The sequence below is a fragment of the Scyliorhinus torazame genome, chromosome 6 (assembly GCF_047496885.1).
Source record: "Scyliorhinus torazame isolate Kashiwa2021f chromosome 6, sScyTor2.1, whole genome shotgun sequence".
In the NCBI taxonomy this organism is placed as follows: Eukaryota; Metazoa; Chordata; class Chondrichthyes; order Carcharhiniformes; family Scyliorhinidae; genus Scyliorhinus; species Scyliorhinus torazame.
Window position 1 is genome coordinate 60514998 of NC_092712.1, and position 14782 is coordinate 60529779.

The window sequence follows — 14782 nt, forward strand, 5'->3', positions numbered from 1 at the left end:
CTGCTTTCCCAAGTCCATTTTGTTCGCTTTTTGCTGATATTTTCTTTCAGCTTTAAAAGAATGCAATATGGAAGAGGCCTGTAAGAATCTGTGGTAGAATGTTTATCTCGATGGATAATAGGAAGCAGTATGACCCCTGGTGACGGTCTAATTTGCTACTTAACGGGTAATCATTGCTGGACGATTGGAGGGTCTGCTGTTTCTTCTGCCGAGCTTTGGATAAGTAATAAGCTATGTAGACACGGTTCGGACTGGGTGGCAATACCAATTGTTTAATTGTTGGGTACAAAACCAAATATAATTTTCTTTTAAATGATTGCTTTAAAATATGCCTAATTGGATGCGAACGATACCAGGATAATGGGCACAAACAAGCCCCTTGATTTGTAAACGAGCATTCCAAATTTATTATGTTATTCAACTGCTTGCAGCATGGGTAGAATTTCCAGCCATTGCTCCCAGCACTGGCAAAGAAAGTGCCTGCTTGGCAAATTGTCAAATAGTTTCATATTTGGCTTTCATCTTTCTGCCAGCAACATAATTTTTAAAAAATCATTGGGAAAATTGTCTCAAAAGCAACAAAAGGTAATGAACTCACTTTGGTGTAAGTTAAATTGCACTCCAGGGTTGCAGACTTAATAGTATGCATTTTTACTGATCCTGCCCTGGTAATGTTTCCAATCTTCTGGTAATAAAATGGCTTAAAAGAATATTATTGAACTAGTTATTTTTTAGTGAGTCATTTTCTAAAGTTTCTATGGTGAAGCCATTCATCTTGCAGAACAGTGGTTTTGCTTCAGAGAAAGCAGTTTCCTGGCGCTGATACTTAAGCAAGGAGTCAGGAGGGCTAGAAGGGGTCATGAAAAGTCATTGGCAAATAGGGTTAAGGAAAATCCCAAGGCTTTTTACACTTACATAAAAAGCAAGAGGGTAGCCAGGGAAAGGGTTGGCCCACTGAAGGATAGGCAAGGGAATCTATGTGTGGAGCCAGAGGAAATGGGCGAGGTACTAAATGAATACTTTGCATCAGTATTCACCAAAGAGAAGGAATTGGTAGATGTTGAGTCTGGAGAAGGGGGTGTAGATAGCCTGGGTCACATTGTGATCCAAAAAGACGAGGTGTTGGGTGTCTTAAAAAATATTAAGGTAGATAAGTCCCCAGGGCCGGATGGGATCTACCCCAGAATACTGAAGGAGGCTGGAGAGGAAATTGCTGAGGCCTTGACAGAAATCTTTGGATCCTCGCTGTCTTCAGGGGATGTCCCGGAGGACTGGAGAATAGCCAATGTTGTTCCTCTGTTTAAGAAGGGTGGCAGGGATAATCCCGGGAACTACAGGCCGGTGAGCCTTACTTCAGTGGTAGGGAAATTACTGGAGAGAATTCTTCGAGACAGGATCTACTCCCATTTGGAAGCAAATGGACGTATTAGTGAGAGGCAGCACGGTTTTGTGAAGGGGAGGTCGTGTCTCACTAACTTGATCGAGTTTTTCGAGGAGGTCACTAAGATGATTGATGCAGGTAGGGCAGTAGATGTTGTCTATATGGACTTCAGTAAGGCCTTTGACAAGGTCCCTCATGGTAGACTAGTACAAAAGGTGAAGTCACACGGGATCAGGGGTGAACTGGCAAGGTGGATACAGAACTGGCTAGGCCATAGAAGGCAGAGGGTAGCAATGGAGGGATGCTTTTCTAATTGGAGGGCTGTGACCAGTGGTGTTCCACAGGGATCAGTGCTGGGACCTTTGCTCTTTGTAGTATATATAAATGATTTGGAGGAAAATGTAACTGGTCTGATTAGTAAGTTTGCAGACGACACAAAGGTTGGTGGAATTGCGGATAGCGATGAGGACTGTCTGAGGATACAGCAGGATTTAGATTGTCTGGAGACTTGGGCGGAGAGATGGCAGATGGAGTTTAACCTGGACAAATGTGAGGTAATGCATTTTGGAAGGGCTAATGCAGGTAGGGAATATACAGTGAATGGTAGAACCCTCAGGAGTATTGAAAGTCAAAGAGATCTAGGAGTACAGGTCCACAGATCACTGAAAGGGGCTACACAGGTGGAGAAGGTAGTCAAGAAGGCATACGGCATGCTTGCCTTCATTGGCCGGGGCATTGAGTATAAGAATTGGCAAGTCATGTTGCAGCTGTATAGAACCTTAGTTAGGCCACACTTGGAGTATAGTGTTCAATTCTGGTCGCCACACTACCAGAAGGATGTGGAGGCTTTAGAGAGGGTGCAGAAGAGATTTACCAGAATGTTGCCTGGTATGGAGGGCATAAGCTATGAGGAGCGATTGAATAAACTCGGTTTGTTCTCACTGGAACGAAGGAGGTTGAGGGGCGACCTGATAGAGGTATACAAAATTATGAGGGGCATAGACAGAGTGGATAGTCAGAGGCTTTTCCCCAGGGTAGAGGGGTCAATTACTAGGGGGCATAGGTTTAAGGTGAGAGGGGCAAAGTTTAGAGTAGATGTACGAGGCAAGTTTTTTACGCAGAGGGTAGTGGGTGCCTGGAACTCACTACCGGAGGAGGTAGTGGAGGCAGGGACGATAGGGACATTTAAGGGGCATCTTGACAAATATATGAATAGGATGGGAATAGAAGGATACGGACCCAGGAAGTGTAGAAGATTGTAGTTTAGTCGGGCAGTATGGTCGGCACGGGCTTGGAGGGCCGAAGGGCCTGTTCCTGTGCTGTACATTTCTTTCTTTGTTCTTTGATCTGACTCACAGCAGCATTAAAAGCAGCGTTATGAACCCACCCCAGGAATTTAGTTGCACACCACTTGCATTTTCCACTTGGTGCAATATATCTATAGCTTGTTACGACACAGGTTTTAAAAGTTCTTGCTCATATTGAACTTATTGGGAACTTCCCATTTTAATGAAAGGATAGCAGATAATCCAGCAGCTGACTCCTAACAGGTGACATTTGGAAGCCAACATAGTATTGCATGTGTGCTCAGAGCTTGGTTAACAGACAGAAAATGACAGGTTTGCTGGCCACATGCTACGCGTTCTTGGGCACTGGAGATATAGTTGATCCCTTGCCTTTCTAATCTTCAAAATCTACATTTTAGCAATTCATTTTCAGAATAATTGTTCTAAATTCCCACTAATCAGATTTGCTGCTTTTACAGTAATTTTATTATTATCACTTACTGGTGGAAATCAGAACAATTCTTGAATTGAGTTTTGTCAGATTTCTCAGCATGTACACTAAGGTCTAGAAAAAATGGAAGAGATGAATTTCATTCCAAACTCCGGAATCACATTATCTTTTCAATTCCGATTTTGGTAACAATTGTAGTTTCAGCATCTGTATACTTCCATAGTGACGAAGTAAAACATTACGTTCCAGTGATGTTTGCCGGCTGTCACAAATAGCAATTCATTTAAGATTAAAGTGTTATCTTTATCATTTGAAGGCTGCACCTGACCACCTTACCACTGGCTTCTACCCTGTTCCCCAAATGTGCTGCTATTCATTATTAAAACACAAAACGTTAGCTGGGCAACTGTCAGTTACATATTTTATTTCTTTCTATTGTAGGATTGGAATGTAGAAAGCCATGACTGGTATTGCATGGAGTGTCACATGGCAGGAGAGGTCCTAACTTGTGATTCCTGCTTCCGTGTTTATCATCCAAAATGTCTCCCTGATGAATTTAGGCCACAAGACAGCAATTCACATTGGCAGTGCCAAGTGTGCAAGGTGAGTGCAACTGATAAATTTCAAATGTTCAAAATGTATCTAAATGTTAAATGATGACAAGACAGTCTATAGGATTGAAAATATACACCTAAAATTGCACATTTTATAGATGTGCTACATTTACATTCTAAAGGTATAATTTTTTTATGTTATATTTTTCCTCGGAGTAGCACAGTGTTTAGCGCTGTTGCTTCACAGTGCCAGGGTCCCAGGTTCCATTTCCAGCTTAGGTCACTGTGCAGAGTCTGCACGTTCTCCCTGTGTCTGCGTGGGTTTCCTCTGGGTGCTCTGATTTCTTCCCACAAGTCCTGAAAGATGTGCTGTTAGGTAATTTGGACATTCTGAATTTGCCCTCTGTGTGCCCGAACAGGCGCCGGAATGTGGCGACTTGGGGCTTTTCACAATAACCTCATTGCAGTGTTAAATGTAAGCCTACTTGTGACAATAAAGATTATTTGAAAGAATGAGCGCCTTGGACCCAACTATCTTGAGCTGCTTCATAAATGACTTTCCTTCCATCATAAGGTCAGAAGTGGGAATGTTCGCTGATATTTATGTCCAAATGCAACAAGACAAACTCTTTCTGGGGTTGGGCTGACTAATGGCAAGTAACATTCACATCACACACATGCCGAACAAAAACCATCTCCAACAAGAGAGAATCTAACCATCGCCTGTTGACATTCAATGGCATTACCATCACTGAATCACCCACTGGGGTTACTATTGACCAGATACTGAACTAAAGTAACCATATAAATACTGTGGCAGGTCAGAGGCTACGAATCCTGCGGAGAGTAATTTGCTTCCTGACTCCCCAAAGCGTGTTGACAGTCTACAAGGCATAAATCAGGAGTGTGATGGAACACTCCCCACTTGCCTGGATGAGTGCAGCTCCAACACCATCTTGACACCATCTGGGACAAACAGCCTATATAAATGGCACCCCTTCCACAAATATCCACTTCTGACACATTAGCAGCAGTGTGTACCATCTACAAGATGCACTATGGGAATTCATCAACGCTCCTTAGACAGCACCTTCCAAACCCACAACCGCCACCATCTTGAAGGACAGGGGCAGCAGATACATGGGAACACCACATCGGAACCCCCGCCCACCCCGAGTCACTCACCATCCTGACTTGGACATATATTGTCGTTCCTTCACTAGGTCAAAATCCTGGAGCTCCTCCCTAGCAGCACTGTGGGTGTACCTACACCAAATGGGCTACAGTGGTTCAAGAAGGTAGCTGATAATCATTATCTCAAGGGCAAATAGGGATGGGCAATGAATACCCTCAACCCTTGAATGAATATTTTAAAAGTATTATTTGCTGAGCCAGACAGTCAAAGTGGATACAAAGGATTAGCATCGGAGATAATAGAGCTATATTACTGATTTAACATTGGTTGTATCCTGAACTCAAAATGATAGACTGGTTAAATTGATACACTTCTATAATATAAATTTCTTGCAATATACAATAATGATCTGGAAGAAGGAACTGAAGGTACTGTTGCTAAGTTTGCAGATGAAACAAAGAGCTGTAGAGGGACAGGTAGTATTGAGGAAGAAAAGGGGCTGCAGAAGGATTTGGACAAGCTAGGAGAGTGGGCAATGAAGTGGCAAATGAAATACAATGTGGAAAAGTGTGATGTTATGCACTTTGGAAGGAGGAATTTAGGCATAGACTATTTTCTAAATGGGGAAATGCTTCGGAAATCAGAAGCGCAAAGGGACTTGGGAGTCCTTGTTCACGATTCTCTTAAAGTTAATGTGCAGGTTCAGTCGGCAGTTAAGAAAGCAAATGCAATGTTAGCATTCATGTCAAGAGGGCTAGAATACAAGACCAGGGATGTACTTCTAAGGCTGTATAAGGCTCTGGTCAGACCCCATTTGGAGTTTGTATGCAGTTTGGGGCCACGTATCTAAGGAAGGATATGCTGGCCTTGGAAAAGATCCAGAGGAGGTTCACAAGAATGATCCCTGGAATGAAGAACTTGTCGTATGAGGAACAGTTGATGACTCTGGGTCTGTACTCGTTGGAGTTTAGAAGGATGAGGGGGGATCTGCAAGGATACTGCAAGGCCTGGATAGAGTGGAGTGGTGAGGATGTTTCCACTTGTAGAAAAAACTAGAACCAGAGGACACCATCTCAGACTGAAAGGACGATCCTTTAAAACAGAGATGAGGAGAATTTCTTCAGCCAGAGGGTGGTGAATCTGTGGAACTCTTTGTCGCAGAAGGCTGGAGGCCAAATCACTGAGTGTCTTTAAGACAGAGATAGATAGGTTCTTGATTAATAAGGGGATCAGGGGTTATGGGGAGAAGGCAGGAGAATGGGGATGAGAAAATATCAGCCATGATTGAATGGCGGAGCAGACTCAATGGGCCGAGTGGCCTAATTCTGCTCCTATGTCTTATGGTCTTATGTTTTATGATTTAGAAAGTCAATTGTCATGACAGGAAATCATTTCAAGCACAGGAAAATAATTGGTATTCTGGCCTTCCTTGTGGTACCAAAAGTAAATTGTTTTCCCCTATCTGGATGATTAAACATCCCTTCTCACTCCCTCACAGGCAAGATGAATTTTTAAAAAAGTTTTGTAATCTTGTCAGCAAACAGGAATTCCAAAGCATGCTCAGCCCTGCTTATTGGCAGTTTGTGTTCTACAGACTCCGTCTCCATCTAGTGATGGTTAATGGTTTGGCAGGCTGCAGTGAAAATGCATTTCTTGCTCCAGAGCTCTGCAGTGCCAAGCCAAGTGGATCTATGAAGCACTGAAGAGAATGTGTTACAAAAACACGAGTTGATGCATTCATGTAATCTTCAAAGTTCCAACAACTTGCATTTATGGCACCTTCGATGTAGAAAAATGTCTAAATATATTTCACAGCGGCATTAAAGGAGATGGGAGGAAAGGACATTGAGCAAAAGAACATGTTTAAGAGAGTTGACCAAAAATTTGATCAGGCAGGTTTTTTTTTAAGGAGGGCCTTCAAGAAGAAGGTGAAGAGTTGAAAGGATGTTCACAGAGAAATCAGTAGCATGGTAATTGAAGACTTTGTGCAATGAAATGGCGGACACGTGATTTAGAGTTTCAAGAATGGAGAATTTGATGGGAGGCAAGTACAGAGATGGGGTGAGTGACTGGGAAGAGAATTAAACATTAGAATGAGGATCTTCAGTTTGACGTTGAGATGGGACCCCACTCTAAATAACTGAGGACCAACATGATGAGCGAGCGGATCTTGCGAAAAGGTAGGGTACAGAGCTGAGTTTCAGGTGAGCTAATGAACAGATTACCCAGAGGGAAGGATGTAATTGGTGGCAAGTGTTTGAGGCAAGAATGTGTGGTCAACCTCATTCAAGACTGCAGAGTTATTGAGGACAAATAATGTATCACAGAGAATGTTGTTGTGACTTTAGATAAGGCTTTTACGATGCAGGGGGGAGGGTGGAAGCCTGATTGGAGAGATTTAAGCAGGCAGCTGCAGATGAATTGCATCTGGAAGAACCTTTTGGATAAAGGGGAGGTTCGAGATGGGATAGCAGTTACATTTGATAAAAGCACTATTTTGAGTGGTGATCATGGTTTTGATAGGAGGACTGTGCCTGAGCAGGAACAATTTGCAGTGTCAACTAGCAAGGCTTCCAGGGAAGAAGATATTTTGTGAGGCGTTGTATATGAATGTGATTGGAAAGGATATAGTGAAAGATCAGTAGGAAATCCACCCTACATATAAATGAATGCACCGTTGGTTACAAAAATATTCCTCCTAAATCAGAGATAACCAATTAAGTAATTTGACAAAGAAGGTGGAAACTGCAACATCTTCTAAGGTCAGGCTTCATGTGTTTGTGGATGACATCCAGTTTTACCTCACCACCACCTATCTCGACCTCTACTTTTTGATTTGTAACACTGCTTGTCTGGCATCCAGTACTGGATGAGCAAAGGTTTCCTCCAAATAAATATTGGGAAAACCAAAGCCATTGTCTTTGTTCGCTTGCACAATCTCCATTTCCCAGCCATCAACTCCATCTCGCTCCTTGGCAACTGGTTGAGGCTTAATCAGTCGGTTTGCAATCTTGGTGTCATAGTTTTTTTCCAATGTATTTTATTCTAAACATATTCAAAAGTCCAAAAACATGAATCAAAAACATTATCAACACCCCTACAGTTCACAGATTGTCCAAATTTTTCCCCTTTTCACCCCCCCCACGAAAACAATTCCTCAAACATTGTCATAAACAGCCCTCACCGTGTCTCAAAGTCCTCTGCTGATGCCCTCAATTGAAACATGACCGAGAAGATTGAATTTGCCCTCGCATCGCCTTGCTCCACACTCCCCATCCTATCTCTTCTTTCTCCCGCAGCTCCACCCTCTCCTGCGCAGCTCTTCCAGAACCGTAAACCTCTCCTCCAGGTACAAATCCCTCGCCCTCGTGCTCACCAACACCTCCACTTCCTATACATGCCGTCCGTTTCCCCTGGCTTAAACCCGTGGTTCCCACGCAATGGTGTCAGCACCGCCATCCCTTCCATCGTAAAGTGTTTCTTCAACTGGTTCCACACCCTACTCGTGGACTATACCACTGGGCTCACCGTGTACCTCCCTGGCACCAGTGGAAGCGACGGTGTCACCATGGCCCTAAAGCTGGACCCACTAGACACTCCTCCTCCATCACCACCCCTCACCCTCTGTAGCTGCCCCTCTGCCTTTCCGTCATCAATCTTTCAAACTGCCCCATAACCATTTTTTCTCTGCCAACCCCTCCTTGGTGGGAGCTCTTGAATACCTCCTGACTACCTTGTCCAACAACCATCCATACTCCTCCTCCTCCAATCCCTGTGCGCCTTGACCAAGATAATCTCTTCCCCGAACTACCACCTTCAACGCCTCCCAGAACATGGCCGCCGGCACCTCCCCATTATAATTTATCTCCACATAATATCTGATCACCGACCGCACCTTCTCACATAACCCCGAATCCAACCTCCATCCCGGCTTCTGTTCCTGCCTCAAGCAAAGTCTAACCTCCAACCGTTGTGGCGCATGATCTGAGATCATGATTCCTGCGTACTCTGCCCCCACCAACACCACTCCGCTTACTACAAAAAGTCAATTCTGGAGTGTGCCTTGTACACATGCGAGAAGAAGGAGTACTCCCTCCGCTGGGTTCCTAAACCTCCACGGATCCACCATTCCCATCCTTTTCATAAACCCTCCCAACTCCTTCGCCATCCTCTTTTTTTTCTCGTTTTAAAAAAAAAGTAAAATAACCAATTATCTTTTTCCCCAATTGTTATGGGAACTTATGAAGCTTACCTGACCTATAACTTTTATGTTGAATTTGGCTGAGATGAGCACAAGAGCTTTTACTTCAGACGTGATTCATCAGACTTCCGAGGTGCTTTTATCAAAACAAAGTTCATGATAAGAATGTAGTTAACATATATAAAACGCTTATCAAGAATTTGATATCAATTACAAACATGAAAAAACACACAACAGCTACAGTAATCTATGTGTATAACACTGTGGCTGGCTCTGCTGCACAGAAGGGCGGGAAAAAGACTGGCAGGGCTATAGTCATAGGGGATTCAATCATAAGGGAAGTAGACAGGCGTTTCTGTGGTCGAAAACGAGACTCCCGAATGGTATGTTGTCTCCCGGGTGCACGGGTCAGGGATGTCTCAGATCAGCTGCAGGACATACTGAAGGGGGAGGGAGAACAGCCAATTGTCGTGGTACATATAGGCACCAACGATATAGGTAAAAAACGAGATGAGGTCCTACAATCAGAATTTCGGGAGTTAGGAGATAAGTTTAAAAAGTAGGACCTCAAAGGTAGTAATCTCAGGATTGCTACCAGTGCCACGAGACAGTCAGAGTAGAAATTCAAGAACAGTCAGAATGAATACGTGGCTTGAGAAATGGTGCAGGAAGGAGGGGTTCAGATTTTTGGGACATTGAAACCGGTTCTGGGGTGGTGGGACCATTACAAATCGGATGGTCTACACCTGGTAAGGACTGGAACCAATGTCCTAGGGGGTGCTTTTGCTAACACTGTTGGGGCGGTTTTAAACTAATGTGGCAGGGGGATGGGAACCAGATTAGGAAGTTAGAGGTCAGTAAAGAGGCAGCAACTAAAGCCAGTAAGGTACTAGATAATAAACTTATTGTGACTAAGGGGAAGAGTTGATCAGGGAAGAGATGTTGAACACAAAGAGACAGGTGGTCTGAGGTGCATTTGTTTTAATGCGAGAAGTGTAGCAGGTAAGGCAGATGAACTTAGGGCTTGGATTAGTACCTGGGAATATGATGTTATTGGTATTACTGATACTTGGTTGAGGGAAGAGCAAGATTGGCAACTAAATATCCCAGGGTATAGATGCTTCAGGAGGGATAGAGAGGGAGGTAAAAGGGGTGGAGGAGTTGCATTACTGGTCAGAGATGATATCGCAGCTGTAATTAAGGAGGGCACTATGGAGGATTCGAGCACTGAGGCAATATGGGTAGAGTTAAGAAATAGGAAGGGTGCAGTAACATTGTTGGGACTTTACTACAGGCCTCTCAAAAGCGAGCGTGAAGTAGAGGTACAAATATGTAGACCGATTATAGAAAAATGTAGGAGCAATAGGGTGGTCGTGATGGGAGATTTTAACTTCCCCAACATTGAATGGGACTCATGTAGTGTTGGAGGCGTAGATGGAGCAGAATTTGTAAAGAGTATCCAGGAGAGTTTTTTAGAGCAGTATGTAAATAGTCCAACTCGGGAAGGGGCCATACTGGACCTGGCATTGGGGAATGATCCCGGCCAGGTGGTTGAAGTTTCAGTCGGTGATTACTTTGGGAATAGCGATCACAATTCCATAAGTTTTAGAATACTCATGGACAAAGACGAGAGTGGTCCTAAAGGAAGAGTGCTAAATTGGGGAAAGGCAAGTATAACAAAATTCGGCAGGAACCAGGGAATGTGGATTGGGAGCAGCTGTTTAAGGGTAAATCCACATTTGAAATGTGCGACAGACATGTCCCTATGAAAATGAGGGATAGAAATGGCAAGATTAGGGAACCATGGATGACGGGGGGAATTCTGAGATTAGCTAAGAAGAAAAGGGAAGCATACATAAGATCTAGGCGACTTAAAACTGATGAAGCTTTGGAGGAATATCGGGAAAGTAGGACAAATCTCAAACGCGCAATAAAGAGGGCTAAAAGGGGTCATGAAATATCTTTGGCTAACAGGGTTAAGGAAAATCCCAAAGTCTTTTATTAATATATAAGGAACAAGAGGGTAACTAGGAAAGGATTGGCCCACTCAAAGACAAAAGAGGGAATTTATGCGTGGAGTGGAGTCAGAGGAAATGGGTGAGATTCTTAATGAGTACTTTGCATCGGTATTCACCAAGGAGAGGGACATGACAGATGTTGAGGTTAGGAATGGATGTTTAAATACTCTAGGTCAAGTCGGCATAAGGAAGGGGGAAGTTTTGGGTATTTCTAAAAGGCATTAAGGTGGACAAGTCCCCAGGTCCAGATGGGATCTATCCCAGGTTACTGAGGGAAGCAAGGGATGAAATAGCTGGGGCTTTAACAGAAATCTTTGCAGCATCCTTTTTTTCTTTGAAAATATATTTATTCAAATTTTACAACAAATTTTCAACAAACCCCCGCCCCCCCCCCCCAAACAAGAAAAATGAAACAAGAACACAACAAGCAGAAATTATACATTGGATTTCCCCCAGATACAATAACCCCCCATATAACAGTAAAAAACACAAATAGGGAAACCCCCCCCCACCTTAACCCAAACGCCACCCCAAAAGAACCCCCCCACCCTGGGCTGCTGCTGCTGATGACCTCCTCCTAACGCTGCGCGAAATAGTCTAGGAACGGTTGCTACCGCCTGAAGAACCCCTGCACAGACACTCGCAAGGCAAACTTTATCCTCTCCAGCTTGATGAACCCTGCCATGTCATTGATCCAAGCTTCCACACTAGGGGGCTTCGCATCTTTCCACAGTAACAAAATCCTCCGCCGGGCTACCAGGGATGCAAAGGCCAGAATACCGGCCTCTTTCGCCTCCTGCACACCCGGCTCGTCGATACCCCAAATTATGCTAATCCCCAGCTTGGCTTGACCCGGGCGTTCACCATCTTGGAAATAGTCCTCGCAAAACCCCTCCAAAACCCATCAGCGGTGGTCGCGACCAGAACATATGGACATGATTTGCTGGGCTCCCCGAGCACCTCCCACATCTGTCCTCCACCCCAAAGAACCTACTCAACCTTGCCCCTGTCATATGCGCTCTGTGAGTAACTTTAAACTGTATTAGGCTGAGCCTACCGCAAGAGGAGGAAGAATTAACCCTACTCAGGGCATCAGCCCACAGACCCTCATCTATCTCCTCCCCAAGCTCCTCCTCCCACTTGCCCTTTAACTCCTCCACCAAATCCGAGTCCTCTTCCTGCAGCTCCTGGTAAATCGCCGAAACCTTGCCTTCTCCAACCCATACACCCAAAATCACCCTGTCCTGAATCCTACGTGCCGGAAGCAGCGGGAATTCCCTCACCTGCCGCCTCACAAACGCCCGAAAGCATTTCCCGGGGGTAGTCCAAACTTCTCCGCCAGCGCCCCTAGACTCGCAAACGTCCCATCGATGAACAGGTCCCCCATTCTTCTAATCCCTGCCCGATGCCAGCTCCGGGAACCCCCCATCCATCCTTCCCGGGATGAACCGAGGCTCCCACCTCGCCCCTGTGTCGCCTCCACTGCCCCCAGATCTTCAGCGTCGCCGCCACCACGCCGACTCATGATGGACCTTGTCGGTGAGAGCGGCAGCGGTGCCGTCACCAGCGCCCTCAGGCTCGTGCCCACACAGAACGCCGCCCCCTCTCCCTCCATTACCCACTTACGAATCATTGCCACATTGGCTGCCCAATAATAGCCACATAAATTCAGCAGCGCAGCACCCCCCCCCTGTCCCTTGCTAAGCTCCAGAAACACCCTTTTCACCCTCGGGGTCTTATTCGTCCACACGAATCCCATGATGCTCCTGCTTACCCGTTTGAAAAAGGCCTTGGGGCTCAAAATGGGAAGGCACTGGAACACAAAGAGAAACCTCGGAAGGACCGTCATTTTGATCGACTGCACCCTACCCCGCTAGTGAGAGTGGCAGCATATCCCATCTTTTAAAATCCTCCTCCATCTGCTCCACCAACCGCGTCAAATTGAGCTTGTGCAAGGCCCCCCAACTCCTAGCTACTTGGATCCCCAAGTACCGAAAGCTCCTCTTCCGCCCTCTTCAGCGGTAGCTCATCTATCCCCTTTCCCTGGTCCCCTGAATGCACCACAAAGAGCTCACTCTTCCCTACGTTGAGTTTATACCCCGAAAAGTCCCCAAACTCCCTTAGGATCCGCATGACCTCCGCCATCCCCTCCACTGGATCCGCAACATACATCAACAGGTCATCGGCATACAACGACACCCGGTGTTCCTCTCCCCTCTCCCCCCCCCCCCCCCCCCCCCATACGTGGACCTGCTGGGCCCGTTGCTAGTGAGGACTTTTAATAAGGCGAGGGAGGAGGGGAGCTTGTCCCCGACAATGTCCAGGGCGCTGATTTCTTTGATTTTGAAGCGGGACAAGGATCCATTGCAATGTGGGTCGTATAGACCGAGCTCGCTCCTCAATATTGACGCTAAGTTGCTGGCGAAGGTGCTGGCTACGAGAATTGAGGACGTTCCCCCCCCCCCCCGAAACAATCCCCTCCATTTCCTGGACTCCTTCAGTGCCATGTCCAGCGGCTCAATTGCCAGTGCCAACAACAAGGGGGATAAGGGACACCCCTGCCTTGTCCACAGGTACAGCCGAAAGTACTCCGAACTCCGCCGGTTCATGGCCACACTCGCCACAGGGGGCTCTATATAGCAGCATGACCCAACTGAGGATACCCTCCCTGAACCCAAACCCCCGCAACACTTCCCAAAGATACTCCCACTCCACCCGATCAAAGGCCTTCTCTGCGTCCATAGCTGCCACTACCTCCGCTTCCACCTCCACCGAGGGCATCATAATCACATTGAGGAGCCTCTGCACATTAGTATTTAGCTGCCTACCCTTCACGGGTCCCGTCTGGTCCTCATGAATCACCCCCGGGACACAGTCCTCAGTTCTCGTATGCCAGCACCTTCGCCAGCAACTTAGCGTCAACATTGAGGAGCGAGGACTTCCGGGTGCGGCGATGACCAGCTGAGTCGCACGTTTCGGCAGCTCCCGGTGAAACGGACTTTTGGGCTCTTGATAGGAGCCCCAACGGCAATTTTGACGGCTAAAAACACTGTGCGGTAAACCAGAAGGGAATCCCCCCTGGATATGGATGAAAAAAGGAGGAGAAAGTGGCCGGATTGCAGTGGATCCTTTAGAACCGCGGCAAGGAAGGCAAGCAAAAACCAAGATGGCGTCGGAAGGTGGCAGTTTAACATGGGGCCCTGAACAACAAGAGTTCTTGAAATGCTGTGTGGAAGAGCTCAAAAAGGAAATGAAGAAAGAGCTGTTGGCCCCGATACTACAGGCGATCGAAGGGCTAAAGGAGGAACAAAAGACCCAGGAGCGGGAGCTTCGGGTCGTGAAGGCAAAGGCAGCCGAGAATGAGGACGACATACAGGGCCTGGTGGTGAAGACGGAGACGCATGAGGCACATCAGAAACTATGTGTGGAAAGGTTGGAGGCACTGGAGAACAACGCCAGGAGGAACAACCTGAGGATTCTTGGTCTTCCTGAAGGTGTGGAGGGAGCGGACGTCGGGGCAATATGTGAGCACGATGCTGCACTCGTTAATGGAAGCGGAGGCCCCGGCGGGTCCGTTGGAGGTGGAGGGAGCATACCGAGTGATGGCGCGAGGACCGAGAGCAGGAGAAATTCCCAGAGCCATAGTGGTGAGATTCCTCCGTTTTAACGGATAGAGAAATGGTCCTTAGATGGGCAAAGAAAACTCGGAGCAGTAAATGGAAGAACGCGGTGATCCGCGTTTATCAAGACTGGAGT

The 14782-nt window shown here is 46.2% G+C and overlaps 1 protein-coding gene across 13 annotated transcripts in view; it reads left to right on the forward strand.

Moving 5' to 3' along the window:
• zmynd11 (zinc finger, MYND-type containing 11) overlaps positions 1–14782 on the forward strand; it is a 292010-nt gene that overhangs the window by 153338 nt on the left and 123890 nt on the right. For all 13 annotated transcript variants that reach the window (XM_072508249.1, XM_072508248.1, XM_072508250.1 and 10 more), the window contains one exon: positions 3560–3721. In XM_072508249.1, coding sequence (XP_072364350.1) covers positions 3560–3721 — 162 coding nt within the window. The remainder of the gene's footprint in view (positions 1–3559; positions 3722–14782) is intronic.